The sequence below is a fragment of the Lutjanus erythropterus genome, chromosome 9, assembly GCF_056507025.1.
Source record: "Lutjanus erythropterus isolate fLutEry1 chromosome 9, fLutEry1.hap2, whole genome shotgun sequence".
NCBI classification, from domain to species: Eukaryota; Metazoa; Chordata; class Actinopteri; order Lutjaniformes; family Lutjanidae; genus Lutjanus; species Lutjanus erythropterus.
This window is the reverse complement of record NC_139325.1, coordinates 27,885,188-27,912,427: the sequence shown is the minus strand read 5'-3', so window position 1 is coordinate 27,912,427 and position 27,240 is coordinate 27,885,188. Positions and strand designations below refer to the sequence as shown.

Sequence of the window (27,240 nt, the reverse complement as noted above, 5' to 3'; positions counted from 1 at the left end):
TCACATCAAGAGTAATAACTGCTGCAGTAACACCAGACATTGGTGTACAGACTGAGAAATTTATCACTTCTAGAGGTATATTTAATTAAAAGTGAGCAGAAGAGTTTGTATCATAAAATAGCTGTCTGGTTAAATTTGCATGTTTGTATCCTCCTCACACCTTTTAATCTCTGCTGGTTCGTTCAAATACGACCTTGCTTTTTGCATGCAGCCTTGTTTTCGCAACATTTTACATTTCCCTTCATCAAGTCCTCAGCGATGTTATGGCTCTCTGTTGCTCAGATGGAAATTAGACTCTTCTCATAATGGATGTGAACCTGCACAAAGTATATTGAGGTATTAATGAGCAGCAGCGCCAAAGGAGATGCATCAGAATAGCTGGTTTAATCAAGGTGCAACATTTTGTAGCTCAGAAAACATATGGACTGTGTCTCACACTGTTACCTGTTGCTAAGACAACTCATAAAACTTTCTCTCTAAAGTGCAGATAAATTATTGTGGACACGCTCCTGAACCACAAATTTCATGTTCAGCTGGTCCTTAACGCTCATTTGACAGATAAGTTTTAACAACTTTGCTCGGGCTTAGGAGGCTTGGATTGAGTTTAGTCAAGTAAAACAATTTTTCATTAGCTTATATTATAAGTTTCCATCCTCTGACTTTCCACCACATTACCTCACCGAGAAAGTTTTGTCTGTTTGGACATTTCAACACATTCGGCTCATTCCTCAAAAGTTTGGGAGACTCTGCTCTGCTTGGGAGCATCGCTCATCCACATTCCTCAAAAACTTTCTTGTCCCATGCTGGTGTGGGAATACGTTGCATTTATGGTGATTGATAGTATGTTGGGCGATCAGACGAAAATTATACAGCAGAGGGAGAAAATAATTAATAAAGACTTTTAAAAGTTACACTTACTGCAATGGGAGTTTACAAGATAATCGCTCACTCTCAACTGTATTTTGAGAGGGTTTTGATTTTTACTTTTCAATTATGCTGAGAAAAATATGTTTTAAAAGATCAAAATCTTGGCCATTAAACCTTGTAACGGGCCAACTTCTTAGTGATTAAATGCTTTCAATTTTTGTAAACTCCATCAGATAGAAAGTTGACCTTGACACTGAGAGTTGACTGACAGAGTTGACAATTTCTTGTAGTGAGTTGCCATTTCATTTTTGCTATATTTATTTTTGACATGTTATGGTTGAGACACGTCCGATAACAATATTATTTTATGAATTTTCTCGAGAAATAGAACGTTTACCGGTGCTTGAGCAGTATTCCTTCCTCTTTTTTAAACCGGGAAGTGAGACAGGAGTCTTTAGGGTAGAGCTAAACCATTTTAAGCCTGATTAAATCACGTTTATGTAAAAATTTGACAGAGCTGACAGAAATCTGGGACACAACTTTATAGGTCCAACATTTTCATTAAAAAAAAAAAATCATTTTTAATAGCATTTAGCATTTTTAATAGTTATGTATTATGTATGGAAGCAAACCAAAACATTTCATAAACATAAATTAACATATATTTTATATATATATATAAATCCTTAAAGAATACATTTTCACCAAAATTGGAATTAGGGAGTTGGTATGAATATTTTTTTAGTTATTTTTTGGTAGGACTTGCTTTGTCCCAATTCACAAGAATGGGTGATAAATAAAAGACTTTTCTGCTACTGTGTTGTGATACAGATTTTATTCATACACACTTTATGAGAGTTTTGTTATTATCACCCATTTTCTGGCGCGTTTTCCCCAGAAAAATGTCTCCTGTGCGGGAAGTGACATTTATTACATTTCTAAAACAAGCAACAACAGTTTACTCAGAGTAAACAGGAGAATTATAACAACAACAACAAATTTTTGTGTGTTTATGCTCTTATCACAGTTTACAGTTTACATATGAATATGAAATAAAGTGCTGGTATGGATAATTACATTACAAATACATATTATGAGAAGAAGAAGTTGTGAGAAAATGTCATGCAGACGCAGTAAAACAACTCCTTAAGATCCATTCTCAAGCCAGGTGTGTCCTTACAGTGATGCAATCTCATAAAATATGACCTTAAGAATTACATCTTAGAGAATCAAATGACATTTGTTGCCCTGACCTCGGAGAAGCAGCTGCTGCACTCACTGTACACGCACAGTTTGAGACTCGTGTACACACAGTTATTCAGCTATACTTCGGTGACCATGCGTGAAATTAAATTGACACCTCAGAGCAGGGATCAGTGCACACTGTTTTGAAAAGAAAACCAATGAAACGATGTCAATGATGGCCTTTACCTCACAATCAATAAACACTGTCCCACAGTGTCATTAATTGTGTAAAAGTCAGAGCCGAGCAGGGTTACCTGTTTAAGATTTGAACCTCTTAAAAATTCACACTTTGCAGTCTGCTTGCTTTCAGTAGAACAGATTTATTTGGGCGATATTCATGAGCAATAAATCCTCTGTGTAAACATTTTAAATGATCTCTTGTAAAGTTTCACTTTACAGCTGCTGTTAAAGTCTTTGTCTTGTTATTTGAAGGTGGAATTTTATAGTGTTAAGTTTTCTAATGTTAATTCAAAATGATCTTTTAAGAAGTACAGAAATCAGTTATCATTACGGACTCACAGACTGGCCAGACGAGAGCTCCGTGTCTCAACCTTCTGGCATTAAAGAGTGGATTTATCTTCATGTTTGCTTGTGTGCAGCAGCGACCACAGACCGCACTGTTTACAGTGAGATAATTAGTGTCTTTGTCCATTTTGACTGATGACCGGAGGAGAAATATATTTGAAAGTCACGTCGTGAGAGTAGAAGGGAGGTTTGAGGTCAAGGAAAACATCAACTTCTGATGAGTACTGAGACACAAATACACACATGAGGTTATGCTGTGACGCGCCTCCTTTTCTTACCCTTGGACAAGCAGGTTGTTGATACTGAGCTCATGTGTGCAGGAGAGAAAAGAGAAAGGCATTTTTAGAAGTGTCTTTATGTTCAGCTCGCAGGACTTCTGTAGCTTCACACTAAATCTTTAGTTTTGAAGTGTAGTTTCTCTCCTCTGTCGCTGTTTTGTACTGTCAGGTATCTGTTTTATTACACACAGATGATGTGTGCCGGTCAGCGCTCGCTCATGATTGCTTCGGTAAACTTTTGCTGCGCGCATGAAGCTCGTGCTGCTCGTCTGGTAGGAGAGACTCAGGACAGAGAAAACGAAACCTAACTCAGATGAGACTCAACAGTCGTTTTTAAGCTTTCTGCCTACTGCAGCTTTAAAGCAAACAGAAGAATAAGACAGCTGAATAACACCATCAGATGATGCATGGTACTGATTGCATCCATAAATCACTCCACCTCTATAACACAATATGTAGTATTCAAACACTAAAATGTCTCACAACCTAATACCCATATTGATCGGTTTTCAGCTGAAAATGAAGGGTTCAAGGTTTAATTTTTCTTCAAAGCTCTCCTCCAGACATGTTTTAAACCCCTAGTGCAGAACTTTAGTCTCTCCCTTGTAGCAGTGAGAGTAATCATACAAGCACTGTAGATCGAAGTGTATGACATATACAGCTGAGAAAGAGTTATGAAAATACAGAGAAATTTCCATGACTCCAAGACAGTAATCGATTCAGTGAAAATAAATGTAGTAGCTACATTGCATACCCCCAAAATTTTTCAAATACTGTAAAAACCTGTCCAAGAGCAATAATGTGACATCCATGAGTTGCCCTCAGTACCTTTTCTTCTTTCAGTGCTCTCTTATCTGTGTTGGTCCTTGCCGTCTATAACTCTCTTTTTGACTGCAATCTTTCTTTTTCCTCTGAATGCTGATCTAATGGTTATTTTCCCTCTCAATTCATCAGTCAATTATTTTCTTAATCGATCAGCTGTTTGATCTATAAAATTAATTATTATTATTATTAATTATTAAAATAGGTGGCAATTAATTTAGCGTTGACAACAAATCGATTAATCGTTGTAGACATTGTTAGCTTAAGTTCTGTATGTCACTGCAAGTTCTATTCACTTGCAGTCAGTAGCTCAAAATTACTTTGTCAGTTTGGCTTATAAAGAGACTCTTTGTGTTGGGATCATATTGGTAAAATATTAACTCCAAATATGAGTAGTTTTATTTTAAGAACAATTTTAACCTGAAGTTTTAGCTGAGTTCAGAAAAAAAATATATATAACTGCTCAGGGCAAAGCGTGCTCCTGTACTGTTTGGCGACTTCATCTTCTACTTTAGCAGCTTTAGTGAAGCACAACACTGCACTGCAGTTATTTACTAACAGTTTTTTTCCTGGTCTGGTACTCTGTCTTTTGGACATCTGTCTTTGACACTCACCTATGAAGGAAACTGAAGAAAGTTGTTTAGTTTTTTTAGGTTTTCATGTTTTTTCTTCCACCAAGAACATTATGACTTTAGGTGTTTGGGGGTGTTTTGTTGGTCTCATCGTGACTGAGCATGATATTTAATGTGACCATCCCTCATCTTCTGTCCCACATATTGAGACCATGTCCCACATTTTGACTGACTCTAGTTTTCAAAAGTCAAACCACTGCAGGACATATGCTTTTCTATAATCTTTAATCCAGTGGCTGTGAAGAAAGCAGGGAAGGGTGAAGTGCAGGTTTGTCACTGTCTTATACACCCGACGGGGGAATATTGCAAGTCACCACAAAATCACAGGCTCTGCATTTTTTCGGAGGACTACGATAGAAACACAAGTACAAAGAAAAGAAAGTACAGCCACAACAAAGACTGGGAAACAACTTATTTATAGTCTGTTGTGTGCTACTGAACCAACCAGAAGGAAAAGCATAGAGATGTTAAAAACTAACTGGCAGAAAAGTAATGTTTATTTTTTAATAATAATATGTAAGACTACCTCTCAGCATCAGTGACGTGTCCCACATTGTCCCACACAAACATAGTCTGTCTCCCACATTTGGTTTGTTGGGATCTGGTCATCCTCATGATTTCTCAAAAACGAGTTAACATTTTTTCTAATTTAATGGTTTTACATATAAAATATCTGAAAATACTAAAAACTGCATATCCCATGCTTTGTTTTGTCCAACCAACAATGCAAAGCCCCCAAATTCTGTGGTTATTTTAAGGCATTGTTGTAGCTTGTAATTGGTTAACTGTAGCTCAATATTAATGAAAAGTTAGATAGATTTTTTTAAAATGAGAATACTTTTCTAATGCAAAAACTTGTTTTACAAGATTATTTTTCTTTTTAGAAAAACATAAGACTTATTTCCTAGAAAAAAAGGTTTATTTGCTGTGTAGCTGCAGGACCATTATTTGAAGGACATTTCAGAGACATGCACTTTCCTTCATGGAAGCTTGAAACAAGCTTTTCCAGTTGAATGCTGGCCCTTCCTTTGCCCCTCGAAGCGACTGAAGTGACCTCAACCATAATAATCGTGTCTGTCTATTCGTCTTACTCCCCATTAGGTTCGCCACTGAGTCAAATTGATATCCAATCTTGTGAAATCGATACCTGTATCACAGAGGATAATGTCTTCATTCCCAGGTCATTAGCTACTGATGCTTTGTAGCGCCCCTTTCAAATAATTTCAATATTAGCCCATCCTCACGTGCTGTGTGAGGTCAACAGTTAGATAAATTATTGATTGTTTAGGTTCAGCTCCTCCAGGCTCTGTGTTGATTAGCAGGTCAGATACTGGAGGAGACACATGATGGATAGATGATGCGAGTGGGTGGTGGTACCGTGATGAAATTCTCGCTGAATTCATTCACGACCTTGGGACCGACATGAAAGTTCACACAGGAGAGATACTGTACGTCAGCGGTGCGTTTCAACTTCCTGTCGCCGATAAATATTTTATGGAGCTTTTTGTATGCTATTATACAGTCTGGTTGTTGGAGTGGATCAGAACAGAGAGACAAAAAAGGGCGAGAAAAGGTCTCACGTATCGTCATCAGAATCAGAGTCAAGTTTAATGCAAAAGTTTGAGCACGTATTTTCATTATTCTCAGTGTCATTGCACTGAGACAGGAATAATATCAACTCAGAAGAAAGACACCAAAGCTCAACAAATAAAGGTAGAGAAGAGGTACAAGGTACAAGAAGGTACAAGGTTCATTTATTGATTATTTAACTACCCGCTGTTGCACAATGAGATGTCGTAGTTCCCTTTATGCTACTCACAAAAACAAAAGATTATATCTAAAAATTATGTATGGATGAATAAATAAAAAGACAGATGGAACACTTCCCTCCCAGTTTGATATAATCATGATACTTTGGTGCAGTTTATTGTGATTTTTGTTTGCTTTTTTGACACTAGAAAAGAGAAGCCAGTATTTTAACTTAGCCTGTCTCCTTAATCTCTGATACCACTGTCATTTTCTGATTTAGTATAGAAAATACATTACATATTCCCCCTTTAAGTTTCCTTAAAGGCAGACTATGCAACATTTTCCTTACAAAACCAATGTATAGACTCATATAAACATAATCCTTTTGTCCCTTAATCCCCTGTGTCTGTATCTGCAGAGACCCTACCCTCTGCCTGTATTTTCTTATTGTCTCATTATACTGCTGTGCTTGGGAAGTTTTACCAATCCGAAACATCGGTGTTCGACGTCCTGGGAATGAGACCCAACAATCAGCTGTCTTCCTGGCATGTTTACGAACAACTCAGACAAATCCTTCCGATTCTGCCTTTCAGTAATACAGTCATGTCTGAGATTTCTTTACCAGGTTGATGTTCGTGACAGGTTCTCTGTGATGCTGATTCCCAGGAACCTAAAACTGCTCCACCTCAGCTCCACTGTGTGTCTTTGCCTCCTTTTTCTCAAAACCAGCAACAATCAGCTCTTTGGTTCAGCTGACGTTGAGCAGTAGGTTGTTCTCTGTGCACCTGGCTGTTGATTTTCTCCCAATATGAAGTCTAATCGAATCATTACATTCTGTTCTTATTTACGTTTCACGCAGCGTCCTAACTTTTCTGGAATTGGGCTAGTATGGAAAATACTAGTGAAAGTTTACTGTTTCAGTTCCCTGACTTCATTTTGTGTTTATATATCAATACTTGTTTTTTTTATTACTCCCTAATATTGGTTACTTTGTGAGGCAGCTGGATTCACACCAAAAGTGGTGCAGCCAATCAGCGTGCTAGGAGGGAGTACTGGCGGCTACGGGCGTGGTTTTAGGTGTGACGCCAGCGAGATGTCTCCATGGAAGCAACTTGTCTTGGACAAACAATGGAGGCTCCTCAGGAGGTTAATGTAGATGCTGGTAGCATCAGTTATATCAGAACTGGAGACGGTTTCTTCATCGAAAGAAAAGCAAAGAACGACACTGAAGGCTTTTCTCAACAGTTTTTCGCTCTTATCCTGACCTGCTTCGTCAAGAGTTTGATCTGATTGGTTGAAGTTTGTCTGTGTTAGACGTAGTAGACTGACGGTTCATCCAATCACCTGCTGAGTGTTTTTTGAAAGTGCTTGCCCTTTTCCAAACAATTTCTAGGAACGACTTCACAGATGGTAACAAACTCTTTGGTGTGTCAGGTTGTAACTGTGAGGCCTGCCCCCCAGTTTAAGAACCACTGGGTTATACCGTGATTTCATGGGATGGCGAATAAATATTTAATTTAATTTACGTGCATCCTCTATGTGTATGCAGTTTAACCTTTTCACATATCATTGAACGCCGTTTAGTCTGGCGTGGTAATAACAGTCAGGTGACCTTCATGGTGACCTTTGTCATGTTTTGGTGCTGAGGGTTCTTGATGCTCTATGATTTAACTGTACATCAGAGTGACGGCCTGTGAGAAGAAATCATGTCTCCTGTCTGCAGAATCACATAAACCTTCAGTAGCAGGTTACAAATGATGAGTTTCAGCAGAAGTTTGGACTGCAGAAGATCTATTGTAAACTATGGATTTTTGGATTAAGCTGATTCTCTGTGTTTATCCTCTGTGTTGTCTTCTCTGACTCTCAGCTGTTTGTTTCCTTTACTGTGACCATATTTGATGTGTAAATGCGCCGCAGTGTGACCCTACAAATATGTACGATCAGGTTGTACAACAGATGCTGCACTCTCCAACAGAGGCATCCTAAGTCGTTGGTTTAAGCTTTGAATATGCAAATGTTTACATACCGGAAACCCTTCAGACTTCAAACATTTTGCTCCTTCGAGCAGAAAAGAGGCTGCGGTCTGCCTGGATTTGACACTTCCAGTTAAATAAATTATTGACAGGTTTTTTTTGTGGTGGAAACGTGTCAAACCACTGATACACCATAATCCATTTCTCCACAGTCTATCTGTGCTCAAACAGTCAGTACTTTGACAAATGTGGAAACATATACTGTTTCTGTCTAAATTCTCATGCATGACCCTGTCAAGCCTGTGAACATTGAGTGACAGTTTGCACACGTTTCTTTTCTATTGGTTAGGAGGACTGTTCTGTCCTGAGCTCACTCTTCAAATTGAATTAAACCAATTATTCAGCAGCAATGGCCAAACATGAGACTAGAGCAGACTTTAGCTTTAATATCCCCGAGGGACAAATTGGCTCTCAGACAGCAGTCAATAAATGATACAAATAAAATGCACAGCAATGAATAAACCCAGCAATAAATAGAAAGACACACCTGATGAAGGTACCCTATGGAGTTTTTGGCAACTAGTCGCGCTAAGGTTGTCACAATACCAGAGTTTTAAACTTCAGTAAAACACTAGTTTAAAAAAAGGATACCTTAATTCCACAACACAAAGAGAAAAAAAAAGTTTTTCCACTGTTTTTTTTTTTTTTTTCAAATAAACAACTTGAACACAGTGCTGGAACAGGAAGAATAGCTGAACACTGGTTTTGCTGGAAGCCCAATTTCAAGCCTATTTTTTCAAAGGTATGCATGTAATGCAAGGTCAATGCCCAATAAAAAGACACATTTCGCATCTACATATTTAGATTTTTAGAGCAGCTCTGCTCCCACAGAGTTTCTCTCCACTTTACTCAGCAGCTGAGATGCAAGATGCAGGAACTTGTTGAACTTCTACAGTGTTTATTTATGGGCAAATTGTAAACTTCACTAAACTTAACATTTACTGCCACAAGACAACTTCACTGCTAAACTTAACCTCTGCCACACCTAAAACCATGCTTGTTGGATTCTCGTGTGATCTCGTGAATCCAGCTGCCATGCAAGGTAAAGGTGACCATGATGTGACCATAAAGGCATTTTAACTTTAACTTTAATTCTTTAAATCATGATCATTTGACCCAGGACTGAATGCTGAGTGTACCCTGTCCCATTGAAGAAAAAAGTCTGATGTCAGTGTCTGTTTGTCAAGTGTTAAAGGGGCTTCATTCCCACAATGTGAGTATTTCACAACCTGGGAACGAGACTGTACAATAAATTGTGTTCAAGCCACCAGTGCGAAGCGTTTGCAGTTTTACCGCCTGGGAATGAACCTCAACAATCAACAAATGTCTCCAGAATCGCTTACTGCACCTTTAATGCCGCCGTCACTGTTGTCACCAAAATTATCTAAACAAAGCAGCGAGAAGAAGCCAGACAACAGGTAAAATCATAAAATCCTGACAGTTTACAGTTTTACCAGTTAAACAGACTTAAACATCTGCAATGACAGTAGTTTACCGTCCCCGAATTTGAGTTATTTCGCTTCAAACAACCTTTTAGAGGCCTAAAAGACACTTTGGAGATTTAAGAGATATTTTAACTCTGTTTCAGTCAGTGGTCTAGACATATTCAGGTGACTTTGACAGTGTGTACTCAGGCGAGCGTGGTATTGTTTGTGTCCATGTCCTGTGTGCCCTGCTAAGTTGTCATTTCGAGGTGACACCAAAGACAAATTTTCTGCCGTGGTGCCACAGTAACCTTTTCTTTTATATTCCTCAGAAGCTAATCTTTGTTTCATCTGTTGTGAAACACTGAATCGAGTGCACAGCGGGCTATGAAGGGTCTCAGGGTCATTATTTTTTCTCTTCCTCTCTTTGTGTCATCAATTTTCAGCCTGACCATGTCTGCCGGAGCAAGATCATGACTTTACTCAACGAGTCTGACGAGACTTCCCCTCCCTCCTTCCCTCTCTCCTCCCTCGAGCACAATTTCTCCATATTTGTCACTCATGACCCTTCATACCCCCCCGTATCCTTCCCCACTTCTTCCTCCTCCTCTTCTTCCTCCACTTCGCTGACGTCCTCCAACTGCACCAGCTCTCCCGCAGCGTCCTCTCCGCCGTACAACTTCTACGCTGTGCTTTTGGTGCTCCTGATCTTCTGCGTGGTGTTCGGTAACGTGCTGGTGTGCGTGGCGGTGTCGCGGGAACGCGCTCTGCAGACCACCACCAACTACCTCATCGTTTCGCTGGCTGTGTCCGACCTGCTGCTCGCCACGCTGGTCATGCCCTGGGGTGTCTACCTGGAGGTGTGTGTGCACTTTATTCAGTGTTGGAAAGTAACTAAGTACATTTACTCAAATTCAGTACTGAAGTACAGTTTTTTTTAAATTTTATGCTACTTTATACCTCTACTCCACTAAATGTTTTGAGGCAAATATTGTACTTTTTACTGCATTACATTTATTTGACAGCTTTAATTGCTAGTTACTTTGCAGATTCAGGTTATTAATACAACATATAAATCAACTAATAAAAGATGATGTATTATTATAGAATAATACACTCCACAGCTTATTAAAGGAACGGTTCACTGCAAAATCAAAAATACATATTTTCCTTCATCCATCTAGATAGTTTCAGTGTGACTTGCCAAGTTTTAGAGATACCAGCTGTAGAGATATCTGCCTTCTTTTTAATACATATTTTTAAAAACAAAAATACATTTAAAAAACCCAACACCATTATCAACCCGCTAATTCAAGATAATCCACAGCTCTTGTGAGCAGTTTCATGTAGGAACTACTTTCTTTCTACAAGACAGTAGCTCTGGTAGATTCTATCATAGAAAGAAAGTAGTTCTGACTAACTGATCAGTTGTGAAAATAATTGACAGATTAACCGATAATTGTTATCTGCAGCCCTACAATTAATGCCACTGAAGCAGTCTCAGTACGGGTCAAAGAAACTTATTGAATGAAATAAGAAATAATCATTTCATTCTGTAGATGACTGAAAATTACAAACTGTGTCACATGAACAACCAACGTTAGAGGAAAAATGCAGATTATTCATTCAGTAAGTTTTATGTATCAGTACACCAATTCTCCCTTTCAGCTGTGATATTGGTGATGAAATGAAACTTTCATATTCTCTGTGGGTAAATTGGGTCACTTCAGGAGGCAAATCGTGCAAATGCAATTAAATATTAAATAATAATTCTATTAAGCAAACTGGGCGATTTAGCGTTGTTAATATTAATGTTTCCCCACCAGTGTGACAACATGTTAAACTGGCAAAAATAAGCAAAACAAGTGAATAAATAAGTCACTGGGAATTAAAAGTTGAAGTAAAGGAAAAGTGTGTGTGTGTTTGTTTTGTTGAAGGTGGTGGGGGAATGGCGCTTCAGTCTCATCCACTGTGACATCCTCCTCACCCTGGACGTCATGATGTGCACCGCCAGTATCCTCAACCTCTGTGCGATCAGCATCGACAGGTAGATTCTCCCTTTATCATCACTCTTTACTTCTACTGTACGCTTTAGTTTAATCTCTTTACTGGTGTTTACTGCTGTCTCCTCTCTTCTCTTTTCTTGATGTGTCTCCTCTTTACTGGACATGAAACACAGTCTCAATATTTTTCTCTCTTTTCTTACAATTTATCAATTTACTCTTTCAGCAACGGAAGAAGTTAGTACTTTTTTTGGCCTTTACTTAGATCTGGTCACTTATTGGTTTTAAATGGGGAAATAGCAGATTTCACTTTAGTTTACAGTAGAGTTCTGTTGTTCTGTTCTAGTCCCAAAGTACCCCCTATGGAAGTCTAATACACTTAGTTTACAGTACATTCTTGTCATACTGTGTCCCTGATTACCCTCTAATAAAGTATAATAAAGGTCTAAAAGTGGGAAATAATGAACTTTAGTCTGTTGTAAAATAAAGTGTGACCGTGATCCAAACAGCAGACCAAAAAAACCAAAGATGACAGTGAATCAATGTGTCATTTCTTTGACACGCTCACATCTACTGAAAACTTTAAAGATGCATCCATCATCCAGTTATCAGAGAGCAGCGGGGCAGAAGCCCTACAGACTGTAGACTGTAGTGTTTGTCTTTCAGCAGGTAATGGCAGGTTTCCACTTCATCTTTTACAATGTCCTCTGCAGTCATTTGTGTTTGTTCTTTGGGGAACAAGGAGACTATGTTTGACAATTTGGCGTTCAACCTGCAGCCCTCTTCATGGGTCCAGGGGGAGGTGACCAGACACCCAGCGGGCAGGCCGTCTGCAGCTGTGCCCTAATTACTCTGACGAAGTGACACATTGAGGCTGCACCAGCTTAGACGTGTGTGTAATTTGGCACAATAACTAAGAATAAGTCTAGTCTAATGACTTTGTCAAAGCTGCAGACGATCATATAAATGCTGTAGCCAAAAAGCTGTTTTGGCTTCATGCCTCAGTCATTTAAAATAAAACAGTGATTACAAGGTTAAAGTGCTGACAACTTTAATTTGAGGGTGCTTACATCTTCATCAGAACAGCGTAGGAGCTGTCGTCCTTTCTATGCAGTCCTTCAACTGGGGGTGATTGAAAGTAATCGGATAAATTAGCATAAACCCAAAAAGTCATCACATTTAGTGTGTCTACTGTATAATTACGACTGCTCTATTACATCGGTTTTGCCAGCTTTCTTGCCAGATTGGCAACTTTTAAGACCCTTTTAATGGCTTTATTTCCCCCCAGTACATTGTACATTACAGTACACTGCTTAGCTTCCATGCTGGTGCTGTGCTCAGATTCACCTAAATGGGGGTCGCGGCCATTTACTGCAGGTAATACAAATACCTCATACAACCCCACATCAAATAATCCAGACTATCCCTTTAACTCCTCTCCTTTGAGAAGAGCCTCCAGTATTTCTCAGTACATGTGCTCTCACGTGGCTCTGTGGAGGAGAGCAGCAGAACGATCGCTGGATCACTCATCAGCCGGACAGAAATAGGAAATGACCACAAATGTGCAAACCTGCCGACCAATCACACAGTTTGTCTCACTTAAAATGTATCGTCATGATTTCTTTCTTGTGACATCTTCAAAGCGAATGTCAGCTTTTCAGCAGGACATTTAGGGCTCTGCTATCAACTAAGCTCTTTGATTATGTGACAAAAAAATTCAATGAGTTAAAATGTTATATTTTCCTTTCGTCCTAGAAGCTTCTCCGTACAGCTACAAGATAGAAATTTCTACCTGTAGAGCAAAAAATGTCCCATTGGAGACTTTGTTCTCCTGCAGACTACATGTATAATTCCCACAGGACTCCTTCACAATTGTGAAAGTATATGATAAATGTCGTAATGTGTCAATGTTGTTGCGTGTTTTTTTCTTTTTTCTCAGTAATGTATATTTTACTTTAAAGATGCACATCCTATCTATCTTTGTATATTTTAATTTTATCTTTTCTTATGTTTATTCTACTTGTAGTTCTGTGTCTCTGTTACTTGCCTTCTGTTGTGTTAGTTTTCACTTGATTATACTTGTATATGATTGTACATCCATAGACTGCATGTTGCTGATTTTGCAGCTGAAACAACAAAGACTTTGTGGAAATTGAAAAGCTGAGTTGAATCTCGGGTAACTCTGCGCTTCTGTCCGTGACCCTCTGTCCGCCGTTGGGATTACAGCAGCCCGTTGAAGAAGACCACTCACACCTGTGCTTACAGCAGACCACTCTAATTGGTTCTGACATACTGGAGTGTGTGTGTCTTGTGTCCTTGTGACTGTGAAAACAGGCAGTGACAGCCTCTGTCTGTTTGAGAGGAAGCTGGGAATTTGTTTGTCTGCGCTCTGTATCAAGTGCCTGAGTTTACTTTAAAATATGTGTGGACATGACGGTGGGATCATAAAGTCTGAAAATGCATTAATATGTGTTTGCTCTGTATTGATGCGTGTCTTCAAATGCAGGCACCACCAGTGAGTATGTGAAAGGCATTTTAATGTATTTTCTGTGAGATTTGCATCTTTGTGTGTGTGTGTGTGTGTGTGTGTTGTACTGCAGATACACAGCGGTGGCCATGCCGATGCTCTACAACACCAGATACAGTTCCAGGAGGAGGGTGGCAGTGATGATCGCGGTGGTGTGGTTCCTCTCTTTTGCCATCTCCTGCCCTTTGCTGTTTGGTCTCAACAACACTGGTAACAAAAACCTCTGATCTCTCCTCTCATGTTACTCCACACATACTTGGTTAGGTGTTAACACAACTAAGCCTGTATGTTATTCATGTGCTCCTTGGATGGTCCCATTTCCTGTTTTGCAAAGTCGCTGGTCCAACTTTGGCATGTTCATGAGCTTTTAGGTTGTAATGTGGAAACAACATGGATGCTGCATCAGTGTATTACCATAAATGACTAAAATGTTGCTTTATTGACTTCTTATCAGGGTCAATACTAAAAAATAACTTTTCCAACTAGGTGATAACAACCTAATACCGAAAAAGTTATCAACAATACTTACTCTCGTGCACTATGTTCCTGCATATATGACACCAACAAGGGCATAATAACCATCAGTCACACATTAACATCAGCAAGAAATCCAGTTATACACCCAACAAAAACTATGCCCATTAAACAATAATACTGAAATAGGCAATAGAAATAGTCTGAAATAGTAAATAAGCTTACCTTTGATGATGACAGCAGGAGATGACGGTGCTTGGTGAACACAGAAATTATTATTCAGTCATTTCTCTTTCAAAGGAGAGCAGGGACAGAGTTCAGTGTGTGTGTCACCGCTGATGCCCTGATGTCAGTTTTTATCTGACTAACAGGTGAAAAGAGTCTCAACAGTGCAGCTTCTTATGGAGAGAGTGGAGAGGGCAGGACGAGATGGTTCATTTTGAGAAGTACAGGGGCATGTATGCACTTCAGCAAGTGATAGAAATGAACAGTCCTCTGTGAACTTTCTCCTCAGCTGCTGCACAAGCACGTCATGTTCTGTTGTAAAAGTGTGTGCTGGCGGGCTCTATGAATGTCCTGTTACCAGACGTGTTTGACCGAGGCAAGCAGCAGCTCTTACAAGCCCGAACGTGTCCACCTTCTAATGACCATCACTTGTTGAGGAGAAGGTGGCACAGGTGTTGTTGTCTGGGCTGATAATGACGTCTGAACTTCGTTCCTGCTTCTCATGACGTCTTTTTGTGACAAAGTGAAGCAAACTGCTTATTTTGGCCATGACTTTAAGAGATTGGTATTTTCTCACAACCCCCCCAGAGAATGCGTGGTTACAACTTTGACAGACAACAACTCAGCAAGTTGTATAACAAAATTTTCCCTGACTTTCCAAGTTGTTGTTCACTTGACAAAATGGGGGCCTCCCTAAAAACTTGGTCATCAACCTGGATGGGCCTGGTTTCGCAGGATGTAGCGGTGCACGCTTCAGCGAGCTCGTGTGCGAGCTCCGTGACTGTTACAGGACAAGCTCTGAATACATGAAAAAAAGAGTGAGAAAGCAAAGGCTGTTTTTATTTCTAAAGCTTGAAAAATTGTGAATAATGCATGCATAAAATATGAGATAAGTTTGTTTGATGTAGTCAAAACCTGGCCTGTCAGCCCATTTGGGCAAGATACTTCTCTGATATCATACAGGCCTCATATCTTAGTATATTTACGTTGCTGGACAAAATTAAATACATCTTGTCAATATATTTTTGCACGATTTAGTTCAGGAAGGTAGTTAGGACGGGGGCTTAAACCCAAGTAAACTCAGTTTATCTACATCTTTGAAAAGAGGCTGAGAGTTTACTCATCTGTTTCCAAATCAAGTCTATCAATCATTGAGGGGGAAATCAGTGTATTTACCAGAACACCCTGATATAGTTTCATCGTCCAGTATAATGTTATGATGGTCAACTTGAGACCTGATCTACAGTCAGGTAAAAATCATTTGAAAATCGGGGAAGTCAGATGTTAATCATGGTTGCAGTGCAAGGAGCCAAAATCTAAGTGTATCTTCGCAAATTGATAATCAAAAAAAAAATCTCTGACCTCATCTCTGCTTGAAGTTACAAGCAGGCATGAGTTCTGCTGTGGGTTTAATCTTGGGCTTAAGGCAAAGATCACGTTAAAATCAACTTTTTTGGTTATGATTTTGCCAGCCTATTTAGAAATTGACAGGATGAACCAAAGCGAGCTGACAAGAACGCACATCAGGCACACAACACTCTGTGTGACGCAGGACATAAGGCAACAGGTGAAATAGCAGGTTTTTAGGAAGTATTCACAAAGTGGCACAGTGGAAACTCATTTGTAAGTTGAAAAAGAGAGTGCTGGAAACTTTGTGGTGGTAGTAACTACTTGTGGGCTGTGCAATATCTGCAAGATGTGGTCAAGATGGTTGTGCAATTGATCACAAATTCATGTGTCATATTTTGCTTAAGGTGAACATAATACAAAAAAGCTGTACGTGCAGGTTGCTTACGTGAGCAAACCACTGATCAAGGTGAATATTTCAATGGCAGCTCACGTTTCAATTCTGATTTGGAGCGCCATGCTGTGATTATAAAATGATTCACAATGCATCTTTATGGGTCACATTTTTAACCTTTTAAGTAGAAGTTTATTACTCTGGGTGCACCTGCCATCATAGAACTTATCAGCCAAATACGGTTGTGGTTTCCATTTTTCAAACACTCACTAAGTGCGACTGATTCATTATTATTTTATGGCATCAAGTTAGAGTGCAGGTGCCGCCTGTGTGCTGTGTGTATTGATACTTTAACTCTACACAGTCACAATCACAGCCTCCTACTCTGTTTTTAAGTAAGTATACCACTCCTAACTTCCACCCTCCCACACACAACAAAACTTGACTTCTTCAGGGGAAAAATGATTTTGCATTTCAAGACAGAATTTTGGGATCCTCCAGTTCACTTTCATTAAAGAGTCTTTTTGCAAATGCAGCATGTACTGTAGAAGCCAGTGGGAAAAAAAAGCATCTTTGGCTTAATCTTTTATTTAATGTTTTTGCTGCTTGGTCATAAATGTGACCCACTGCCTGTTTTATACCACTGCAAAGGCTCAAAAAGTTCTTTTAATCCGTGCAGATTTGGAAATTGGAGATTTGCTACTTTACTACCCAGCTGTTCAGGTATTTTTTAAATTAGCAGTATTCTGATGTCATGCTTCATGGCTCTCTGAGGTATAATTTTAAAAAAGGTGACACTCAACTCACTAATAGAGTGCACACTTTCTCATGCACGCACAGCCGCTGCAATATCCTGGTCCATCTGTGCCTGAATTTGTTTATCAGTCTTTCATGAGATAGTAAACAAATCCTGTACATCTGCACCGTCAACACACCTTAGCATGCAGTAAATCAGCACACTTTATTCATAAATACTCATTAGCACAGACACACAGAGCAGTCAGTGACATTTCCATATGTTGCTCTCACTGAAGGAATGACAGGTGACATCTGCCCCGCAAACAAGTGGGTACACTTAATCCTCAATGCGTTTGTTGTCTCACAAAAGGAGCAGCAGCGAACACGTTCAGCATCTAACCTCTGCCTTAATGAAGGCAGCGTGAGGAGGGACTTAAGCTTTGAATGTGCTCGCATTGAACTGAAAGGAAACCACTAGAGACCAAGTGGGAAACAAAAAGTAATGTGAGAGTCGACATCCAGCGGCCTCAGTTGTCGGACCAAACACAGCAAGATACTGACTGATGTAAGATGCTGTAAGATTTCCATTCAGTCTGTCTGTCAGCGTTTGTGCATGAATGATCAAAATGCATAGACATGCAAATATGTGTTTACTGAAACCCAAATGAAAAAAGCATCACCACAAGGTCTGTTTAGTAGCTGTAGCTGTTCTTTAGCTTTACAACATAACACATGGTCTTTATAAATATCATAAATATCGGCCATTTTGATGAAAATGTTGGGTTCAAAGACCTTTGGATCATTCCGCTGTAAAAACAATCTCACCACAAGGTCTTAACCCAACATGACATGCCATGTCGCCCCGCCATGTTTCTACAGTGGCCAGGAATTGACAAACTGGCTTTAGATTTGGCCTTTTGCGTTTTCCGCAAGTTTTGCAACCGCACTAGGTTCTCTAACATGCTTGGAAGGGGAGGGTGATGGAAGGTATTAGCAGTTAACAAGCTTAGCGGTAGATGCCACTAAATCCTACTCAATGGTAAAAGCAAGTTGTGGTTTTTGTGAGTAGTTGTGGGCTTGACTATTTCTTTGCTGTACGCAGATGTTAGCTAGTTAGCCTTTTTGCCCTGCTTCTTGTCATAATGTTAAACTAAGCGAACCATTTTCTAGCCCCATATGTAAAGAAAGACATAAGAGTGGTATTGATCTCTTCGTCTAACGCTCAACCAGACTGAATAAGCCTTTGGCCAAAAATCAAGTCAAACTATTTCTTCAAATAAAACAAGATCTTGGCCCATAAAAATCATAAACTGTCAAAACTAAAACAAAATCTCTTTTCTTCCTCTTTCTCTCCGGTTTCCTGCATTAGCCAGCCGGGAAGGCACCACATGCAGCTTTGCCGATCCGGCCTTCGTGGTGTACTCATCTGTGGCCTCCTTCTATGTTCCATTCATCGTGACTTTGCTGGTGTATGCGCAGATCTGCGTGGTGCTGCGCAGACGAGGCAGACGCACCGCCCCGCCGCGCAGACACGGCCTGCACGCACAAGGCGGCGCTGAAGCAGGAGAAAGTCATCGACACAGAAAGGTAGAGTTTGGAGGGTTTCAGTCTCCCTTTCCTTGTTATCCCTTTTATTAGCCAGCAAGCATTTTGGTTACTGGCCTGCACCACACAATCCACTTTCATTTACAAAAATATTAGTTCAAAAGTTCCCAAATCTTTAAGTTCTTGTTGTTATTTCCATCATAAGAGGGAAGAAGGAATGCAGACCACTGTTGGAGAGGTGCTGACCACGAAGAAGAACAGGTGTGGAATAAGATCGCCGCACACTCGTGGCCATGACACAAGAAAATGTTTTAATAATTTACCAACATTTCAGCGTGAATCTTCTTCAAGGTATTCTGAAGAAGTATCCCTCAAGAAGACTGTCATGTCAAAACACTGGTAAATTATTCAAACATTTTTTTTTTAGCATCGTGGCTATGAATGTGCAGCTATGGTCATCCACACCTGTATTTCCATCATACCATGTTTTAAAAATCATTACACTACCTCTGACATACTGGCACCATCAAATATTCTGCACCACCATTCTATCACATAGAAATAGTCTATAATTGTCAATACCTTTATACACATTAATTTCAGCTTGATATATTTGGTATTTTTGCAAACTATGGGATGTCCGCTAGAATATAAAATACAGTTCTGTGTTTTTTAATAATGTTTGGCTTCACCAGAAGAATTTGTAATGACTGGTTTTTGATTGAGTAAGTCAGGTTGGAGACTAAAATGACGATATGAGGTTGATGAACTGCTGGACATTTGTTTTAATAGTCATATATAAAGTTAATTTCTTCTAATTTAACATGCCAGAAGTGAATAACCCAGCTCTCCTTTCAATGCTGTACGTCGCACCACTCAGCTAGACATATCAATTAATGTCACTCCTGCACGTCACTGTTTAATCCAGCTCTATATGCAGTGTGCAACAAAGTTCAGCATTGGATAGAAAGTAATCACGTGTTATTCACTTTTCACTTAATTTTCTTCAAAATATGCCTTTCATACTTTAGATTTTTATCTGGTCTACTTGGCATATTTCCTACCCGACATTTTGGCCGTTGATATTTTCATCTGCTGGACAACTACATGTGAATGCGGCCAAAAAAACAAACAAAAAAAAAGATTCACACTAAAAGTCACCAACCCAGTATTTAAACAACAACTAGAAATTGTTGAATTACTTGAAACTACAATCCTCTCCTAGAGTATATGCACTCCATTTACTCTACAATACACCTGATCAATGCATTGGCATGTTTAATTAGCTAATTGCATTTTTTTCATATATTTTGGCTTAAATGTAACAAAGAAATTTAAGGGACCTGTATCAAGATTGTCTGCTTATGCTTAAAAAAGATTTTCAGACAATGTATTTTAATCAGAACTTTGAAATGGTCGCAGATATTATTAATATAAACTAGCAAGAGCAGAGGTCTCAAAGCTGATCCTTGTGGAGCACCTTCTTTAAGAAAGACTGGATCAGACATGACGTTTCCGTGTTTGACAATCTGTGAACAATTAGTCAGATAACCACTTTGTCACTTTGCATATAATGCCAGCAGTCGGCAAGGTGTTAATGAGTAGAGAGAAACAGAGACAGCAGACTTGTTAGTTATTGTCCATATATGCTGCCTAATTACCTTTCAGAATAAGTGTACACAGCCAGAGGATGTGAAGTTGTGCACCTTGATCCTGAGGCCCACCACCGCTGGCCCACAGCGCAAGAAGGTGGTGAGTTTCTTGTCTCATTTCCTCAATGCAGCAACAAAAATGTCCTCTGTCTCTTGACTGTAACTGTAAACAAACATGGGAGGAACTTTACATGCAAGTGCATGATGCTGTTTTTGACAAGATTATGTTATTGTCCCCTAAAACTTATCTCCCTCACCTTCCTCCTTCCTCTGTCGCCGTGTCAGACCCTGGTAAAGGAGGCGGTGGTCCACCCCCTCGAAGTGGAGCCGGGGCAGTTCCTGCCGCAGACCGAGCAGAGTCTGGCTCCCCCTCCTCCACCTACTGCACCCCAAACCTCCTCCCAATCAGGACGGGCTAGGATCTCCCTGGCCATCTCAGTCGGACCTGCCCCAGTTCTTCCCTCGACCGTGACGCGATCGACGCTAACGCCTCGCCCCCCCACCCTCGAAGATGGCATGAGGGGCCGTGAAGGGTGGAAGGAGCGCAGCGGAGGCAGAGAGAGATGGGGGATCACCAAGGAGCGGGTGAGAGGGAGGTTGTCGCAACAGAAGGAGCGAAAGGCGACACAGATGCTCGCCATTGTGCTCGGTGAGCAGAGGGAAGTACAGACTTAAATGATGAGGTGTTCGTCTTTTCACCTTGTACACATAATCAGTACATGTTTAGTCTGTCTCACTGTGTGTGTCTGTGTGCACAAACCTGCCTACTTTTATGCAAACAAACAAACTAGCACCAGAATTTCAGCTCTGGACGGGTCAAAGTATGTTTGGCTTTTAATTACAAATGTTAATGTTGCTGTTTCCAACTGATAGTCTCAGGAAAACAGAAATAACTTATTATGCTGTGGAAGGCAACTAGTACGTTTTCAGATTTTCCATCTGATAGAGTTGATGTCTACATTTAATTAAAAATTTGGTCACAGAGGTTGGCCCACTACAAGGTTTAATAGCCAAGAGATTGATCTTTGAATATTTAATATATTTAATATTTTCCCGGCATCATTAAAGACTAAAAAACAACCCCCCCCCCCCCAGTTTCTCAGTTCTTAAGATAAGATAAACAAATTCAAACATCTGGATTAAAAGCATATCATAAAAGACATTTTGATACATTAACACTGCAGTTAAAGAGGCTTTTTATTTTATTTTCCACCCATTCAAACCCACTTTCTCTTACCAGAGGCCTTGTGTATTGTAAGCTGTGCTCATTACAAAAGCATCAACGGGAAACACACCAAACTTTGGCTGAATGAGGACAGAATATCTATCTGAAAATCCATTTACAGTGACCTCCTGGTAAACTGGTTAAAAACTGAAAACAATGACCCTTTTCTAGATGAAAGGTTTTGAATGCATATTTGGAGAAAACTTGAAGTTTTACTATTAAATCGTGACACCCGTCAGTTTTATGGCCTTCATTATTTACGCCTTTTTGTTTTTGTTTCTTTCTTTGCCTACCTCATCTAATTTGTGATTTATGTGACTCGGCTGCTGAAACGCTGCATTTGGGATTGATGAAGTCCTCTGTCAGTGTATTGTTTCAGCAGTTTCATGATTCTGTGCAAATTACAAATGCAGAAGCTGGGGGGATGTTTCATTAATTATATCCATGCAAAGTTTGTGCCACATACAGGCTCAGTTGCACCAACAAGGAATCATTTGTAAACCTGATAAAATTATGGTTTAACTTTAAATTATGTTGCACTAAAACTTTAAACTTCAATTTAAAATGTGATCCAGTATTAACTTTGAACTAACACTGGAGAAGAACTAATTTTTAAAATGACTGTCTTTTTGAGATGGATTGAGCAAAATAATCAAGTTCCTTGAAGGAAGTTAAGGGACCGACTCAAGCACATTGAGTTTTATAATGTCTCTCTTCTTTCTTTCAGTCCAACTGCTAATTCGGCCAACAAGTTTTTCTTAAAGGAGGAATTAAAGCTTAAAGCTTGCTCAACCATTATGAGTATGCTAACTAGGCTAGCTAACTTTTTAGCTAGCTAGCAAACAATATAATTTTTTAAAAACTATTTAGCTGACAAACAAACAATATAGCTAACTTTTTTGTACTTTTTAGCTAGATAGCAAACAATGTAACATTAACTTTTTAGCGAACTAGCAAACAATTTTGAATACAGATCTTAGGCCCCTCCCCCTTTTATACTTGCTAGGAATTTAATAGGCTTTAATTTATTTTTATAATTTTAGTTTTTTATTTAAGTAGGCAAGCATCTTTATATTGATTGAACTCTATTTAAATAACTAAATTAACTAAACTGAGATAGGTTTTTAATTGTGCAGCAGAGCTCAGCTTAATTTTAAATCTGATTAGAACTAATCTTAGATCAAATTATTCTTTGTTGGTGCTTTTCAGACACATAGTGCTAAAACACACAGACACTCATCCTCTGATCCACTTCCTGTCCGTGTTTCCAAGGTGTATTCATCATCTGCTGGCTGCCTTTCTTCCTGACACACGTGCTGAAGGCCCACTGCAGGAGCTGCTGCATCTCGCCCTCTCTGTACAGCGCCGTCACCTGGCTCGGGTACCTCAACAGCGCCGTCAACCCCGTCATCTACACCACCTTCAACATCGAGTTTCGCAAAGCCTTCATCAAGATCCTGCACTGCTGAAAGCTGGAGAGATGAGAAGCATCAGCTGTCAAGACAGAAAAAAAGGCTGACGTTGGTTTGAGGTGAGAGGTAAAGGAGGCAGGGAGACAGTAAAGACAAAAAGTTGGGACAGTTTTAAAACACAGGAGAGATGGGGAGGAGGGATGAGACACTAGATTGAATGATACAAGCTTCCTGGAAAATTTAAGATGACAAGAATGTAACCAGCCGCTCAGACGAGGCTGAAGTAAGAGAGGAAACATGACACACAGAGAGAACGAAAACAAGCAAAGAACCTACTTGACGATCACAAAACGAGAGCGTGTGACAAGTAAGAGACAGCTACAAGAAACAAACAAGGCTGGAGATATTTATGGAAAAGAAGACATGCACTGCGTTGTGTACATGCAACCGGAAAAGGGGGATATTTGAGAACTGTGAATGTCTCCACAGCATCCCGACTCCACAGACATGAGACTCCCTGAGACGTGACTGTTTTTCCAGTGCTTGATTTGTGTCAGACGTTAGCTGTTGTATTTTCTTGTAATCCTGACAAACAGCATCTTGTTATTTGTACGCATGTGCTCTTCTTTTCCAGAGGAGTAGAACAAGTCATGGCAAAGAAAAAAAAAACTTTGACGAAACAGTCTATTACAAAACCTTTTTTTTTTTTTTTTTTTGTCTGGCTCTCATGCCCAAGGCTCTATCATTTTTAACACTTTTTGAAAACTGACTGAAGTTACATCAAAGTGGAGTTATTGATTTGGTGATTGAGTGCACATACAAAATCAGCAGGCAGAGGAGGGAGCTTTCATCTAATTTAATGTGTACGTTTTTTGCTTTAAATAAGTGTGCATATGTGTAAATACATTTGATGTTGTCAATAATCATTTTACTGGTCTAGAAGAGGAGGGAAGTATTGTACAGACCATTAATAATAATGATAATAATAATAATGTAATAATAAACATTTTTCTTTCATTGCTCATCTTGTTTTGAAAAATCACCATCAACAACTTTATTTCTTGCAATACAGCTGCAAGTAACCATTATCTTCATTATTGATTGATCTGCCAATTATTTTCTTGGTTACAGGGGATCATGCAGTCACTTCCTTGTGTGCGTAAGTGCATGCATGTGTGACCTGCATTTATTCACAGCTAATCTCAAATATTACTGCATCCAAAAGGTCAAAGTTAAACTTCACTGTGGCATCATAATGTTCAGCTCTCTATCAGTCCTCTGTATTCCTCTGTAAAAATAGTCTCAAAGTGAAGACAGCATGTTTCTCATTGAACATTATTCACTAAACGTCATTTGTCATTTGACTTTACAGTTGTGGTAGCATTGCAGTAGGTGCTTCACAGTCTGTTGGCTGGTGGGGATCTGCACTCAAGGTAAACCTGTGAAAATATTCTTATCATAGCATACACTTAAATTATTATGGATTCTTTTTCTTTTTTTAGGTGGACCTTTTTTATTGTGGCCTTTTCTCCTGACTGACCTCCCAAATCACCCCCAAAGTTCACCCCAAAATCAAAATTAAATATTTTTCCCCTGGCCTGTAGTGCTTTTTTATCCATCTAGATTGTTTTGCTCTGAGTTGGTGAGGAAATAAATGACACTGGGCTTGTGATGTTCAAAGCACCAAACAAAAACACACACATTTGAAAAACTCAGAACCAGCTACTATTTCCAAAAAATCATGACCTGGTCACTCAAACCTTTTTGTGAGCAATTTCATGCAGGAGCCTCTTTCTTTCTAGAAGAAAGGACTGTCCCTTTAACAAACTGAAACCAGCAAATGTTGGGCATTCTCGCTTGAAAAATGAATGAAAAGAGAAATCGGTTGTCAAAACAGTTGGCAGCAATCTCACAGGAGATTTTTCTCTAACCAAGATATTTAGTAAACATTGTATTTCTAATCAAATCAGCAGAACAGAATGAATAATCTGCAAAAAACAAATGACAGTATAATGCACGAATGAAGTGGTTCCAAAATATAAACAATTTATGAGTCCTTTATTTACAGGATTCTAAAATGCTTTTTTACTCACCCTTTAGTAGAAAGCAATAAGAGCCAGTATTACACACATTTGAAAGGTTTGTATTCAGACAGGATCCACATGCACACTGAGGATTTTGGATGAATCTTGTTTTATTTAAATCTTCCATCCATCTTATCAGTATGGTGCAAAATCTTACCATGGGCTTCTACCCTGTTTTTTAATACTGAGACTGATGATGTGTGTGGCTACCTGACATGTGTGTGTGTGTGTTTATCTTTCCCAAAAGACTTAGGCAGGTTGTGTTGAATATTTGATTATTTTGGCACCTGGGCCCCTATAATACCCTCGCCCTCCTTTGATTATCTTAAAACTCATGGCCACAGACACTCGATGCTCACACACTCATCCTGCCGCTGAACACTGGTTCAAAGTTGTTTTAACTGCTTTGACTCGTTTTACAATTATGTTTCTCTCCCGTGTCGCTGTTTCTTTCAGGTACTCTCAGGTATCTGCTTTCTGCTTTTAGATGATGAAAACCAAACATTTCTTGATGTTGCTGCTTCATAGTAGAGATAACAAAACAGGGACATTTATTGTAAAGAATTTATTGGAAATAAACTGTTTATTCACTGTTCATACACTCAACTAAGGACAAGAATATCATCAGTTAAATACTCACCTTCAAGCGGGTGCAAACTCTGCTCTGCTGGGCTGATGCACCGAGTCAAACCAAGCAGCATTTGCATATAAAACGAGCAAAAGAGTCGCAAAAGTTACCCATGGAAGTGATGGGCCTTTGTTACCTTCACTGAAAAAATTGCTGCAGATGTGATTTGGAGCTTAGAAATATCTGTGATCGCTGCAAACAGTCATTTGAATCAGGAGGAAATGTCAATTGTACACTTTCCCACTGAAGACAAAAGCCAGATTTTAGTCAGTGTCAGTTGCCCAATTTAAAATGGACTTTTGAGGTGCTAGTATGCTAAGCTAAGTAACTGAATTCAGGCCCCAGTTCTACATTTAGTGGACAGATGGAACGGTTGCATCAGTTCATTCATTTAACTCTTGGCAAGACAGCAAATGAGCATATCTCCATAGATGTTAAACTACTTGTTTAAAAAGAAAAGAGGCCAAAACTGTTACGAAAGATTCGAGGACCTAAGTGCCAGACAGTTTGAATGCCACAAAAATGGATATAAAAATTTGTTTTACTGCCTGTGAGAGGTTGCTCCCTGACAGTAACTCCACTGTCCTGTTAATAAACCCCACTGCTGTGCCTCTCTGCACAGGATAAAACAAAGGCTATTAAGTTGCAAACGCTGCTGCACTTTGAGGGCTGATGAACCACAATGAACTCGAGGGCCTTCTCTCCCCTGACTGATGCTACAGGGAGGAGAAGCTGGCAGAGCTGTGTGCATCTGAGGAGTTCAAATTGGTGCAAGTTGCATGTCAGACTGATTGGAGTAAACAAGGACTCTGACACCAATACTGGAGCAAATGAAGCCTGCACGCTTTATTTATTCATTCATTCAGTCAGTGTCATGTGCAGGTGGGGAGGATGCAACTCCACACTTGTGTGATAAACAACAAACAGGCATTACTCAGACATTTTCAAAACTTCAGCATAGGAATGTTTGTGTAGTATTATACATCATTTGTTTGAACAAAACACATTTGACAGAGTAAACAACAAAAGCAACACAACAACAGTTCACGAAATTGTTTAGCAAGAGTTTAAACATCTAACTGCAAGAAAATCAAAACCTGACATTTTACAGCAGAGGAGTTGTTTTCTACATTTTATTCTCAGTTGATGAAATGCTCGTTTTCTATTGTTGTTTTATTTTTGCAGGGTCTTTTGTTTGGTCGACCACTTTCTTCCAGACTGAAAAATCTCAACAACTATTGGATGAACTGCCATGAAATTTGGTACAACATTCATCGTCCCTAGAGGATGAATCCCTCGGTGATCCCTAGACTTTTCTGGCAAAACATCGTCATACCTAAATGACAGAATCGTTCAATTGACAGTTTTTTCGAAAGCAACAAATAAGACCATTAAAGAGTACCAGTGAAAG

General features: G+C 39.4%; 1 protein-coding gene across 3 annotated transcripts in view; it reads left to right on the top strand.

The window, feature by feature from the left end:
* Nucleotides 1-23,246, top strand: part of drd2l (dopamine receptor D2 like) — a 31,590-nt gene extending 8,344 nt beyond the window's left edge. For 2 of the 3 annotated variants that reach the window (XM_084727014.1, XM_084727015.1), the window contains 7 exons: nucleotides 10,022-10,435; nucleotides 11,513-11,622; nucleotides 14,179-14,315; nucleotides 18,653-18,870; nucleotides 20,497-20,580; nucleotides 20,766-21,129; nucleotides 22,978-23,246. In XM_084727014.1, the coding sequence (XP_084583140.1) occupies nucleotides 10,049-10,435; nucleotides 11,513-11,622; nucleotides 14,179-14,315; nucleotides 18,653-18,870; nucleotides 20,497-20,580; nucleotides 20,766-21,129; nucleotides 22,978-23,174 (1,497 nt within the window). In that variant the 5' untranslated portion in view covers nucleotides 10,022-10,048 and the 3' untranslated portion in view covers nucleotides 23,175-23,246. The remainder of the gene's footprint in view (nucleotides 1-10,021; nucleotides 10,436-11,512; nucleotides 11,623-14,178; nucleotides 14,316-18,652; nucleotides 18,871-20,496; nucleotides 20,581-20,765; nucleotides 21,130-22,977) is intronic. The other variant, XM_084727016.1, reaches the window with a different exon arrangement.
* Nucleotides 23,247-27,240: the final 3,994 nt, after the last annotated feature.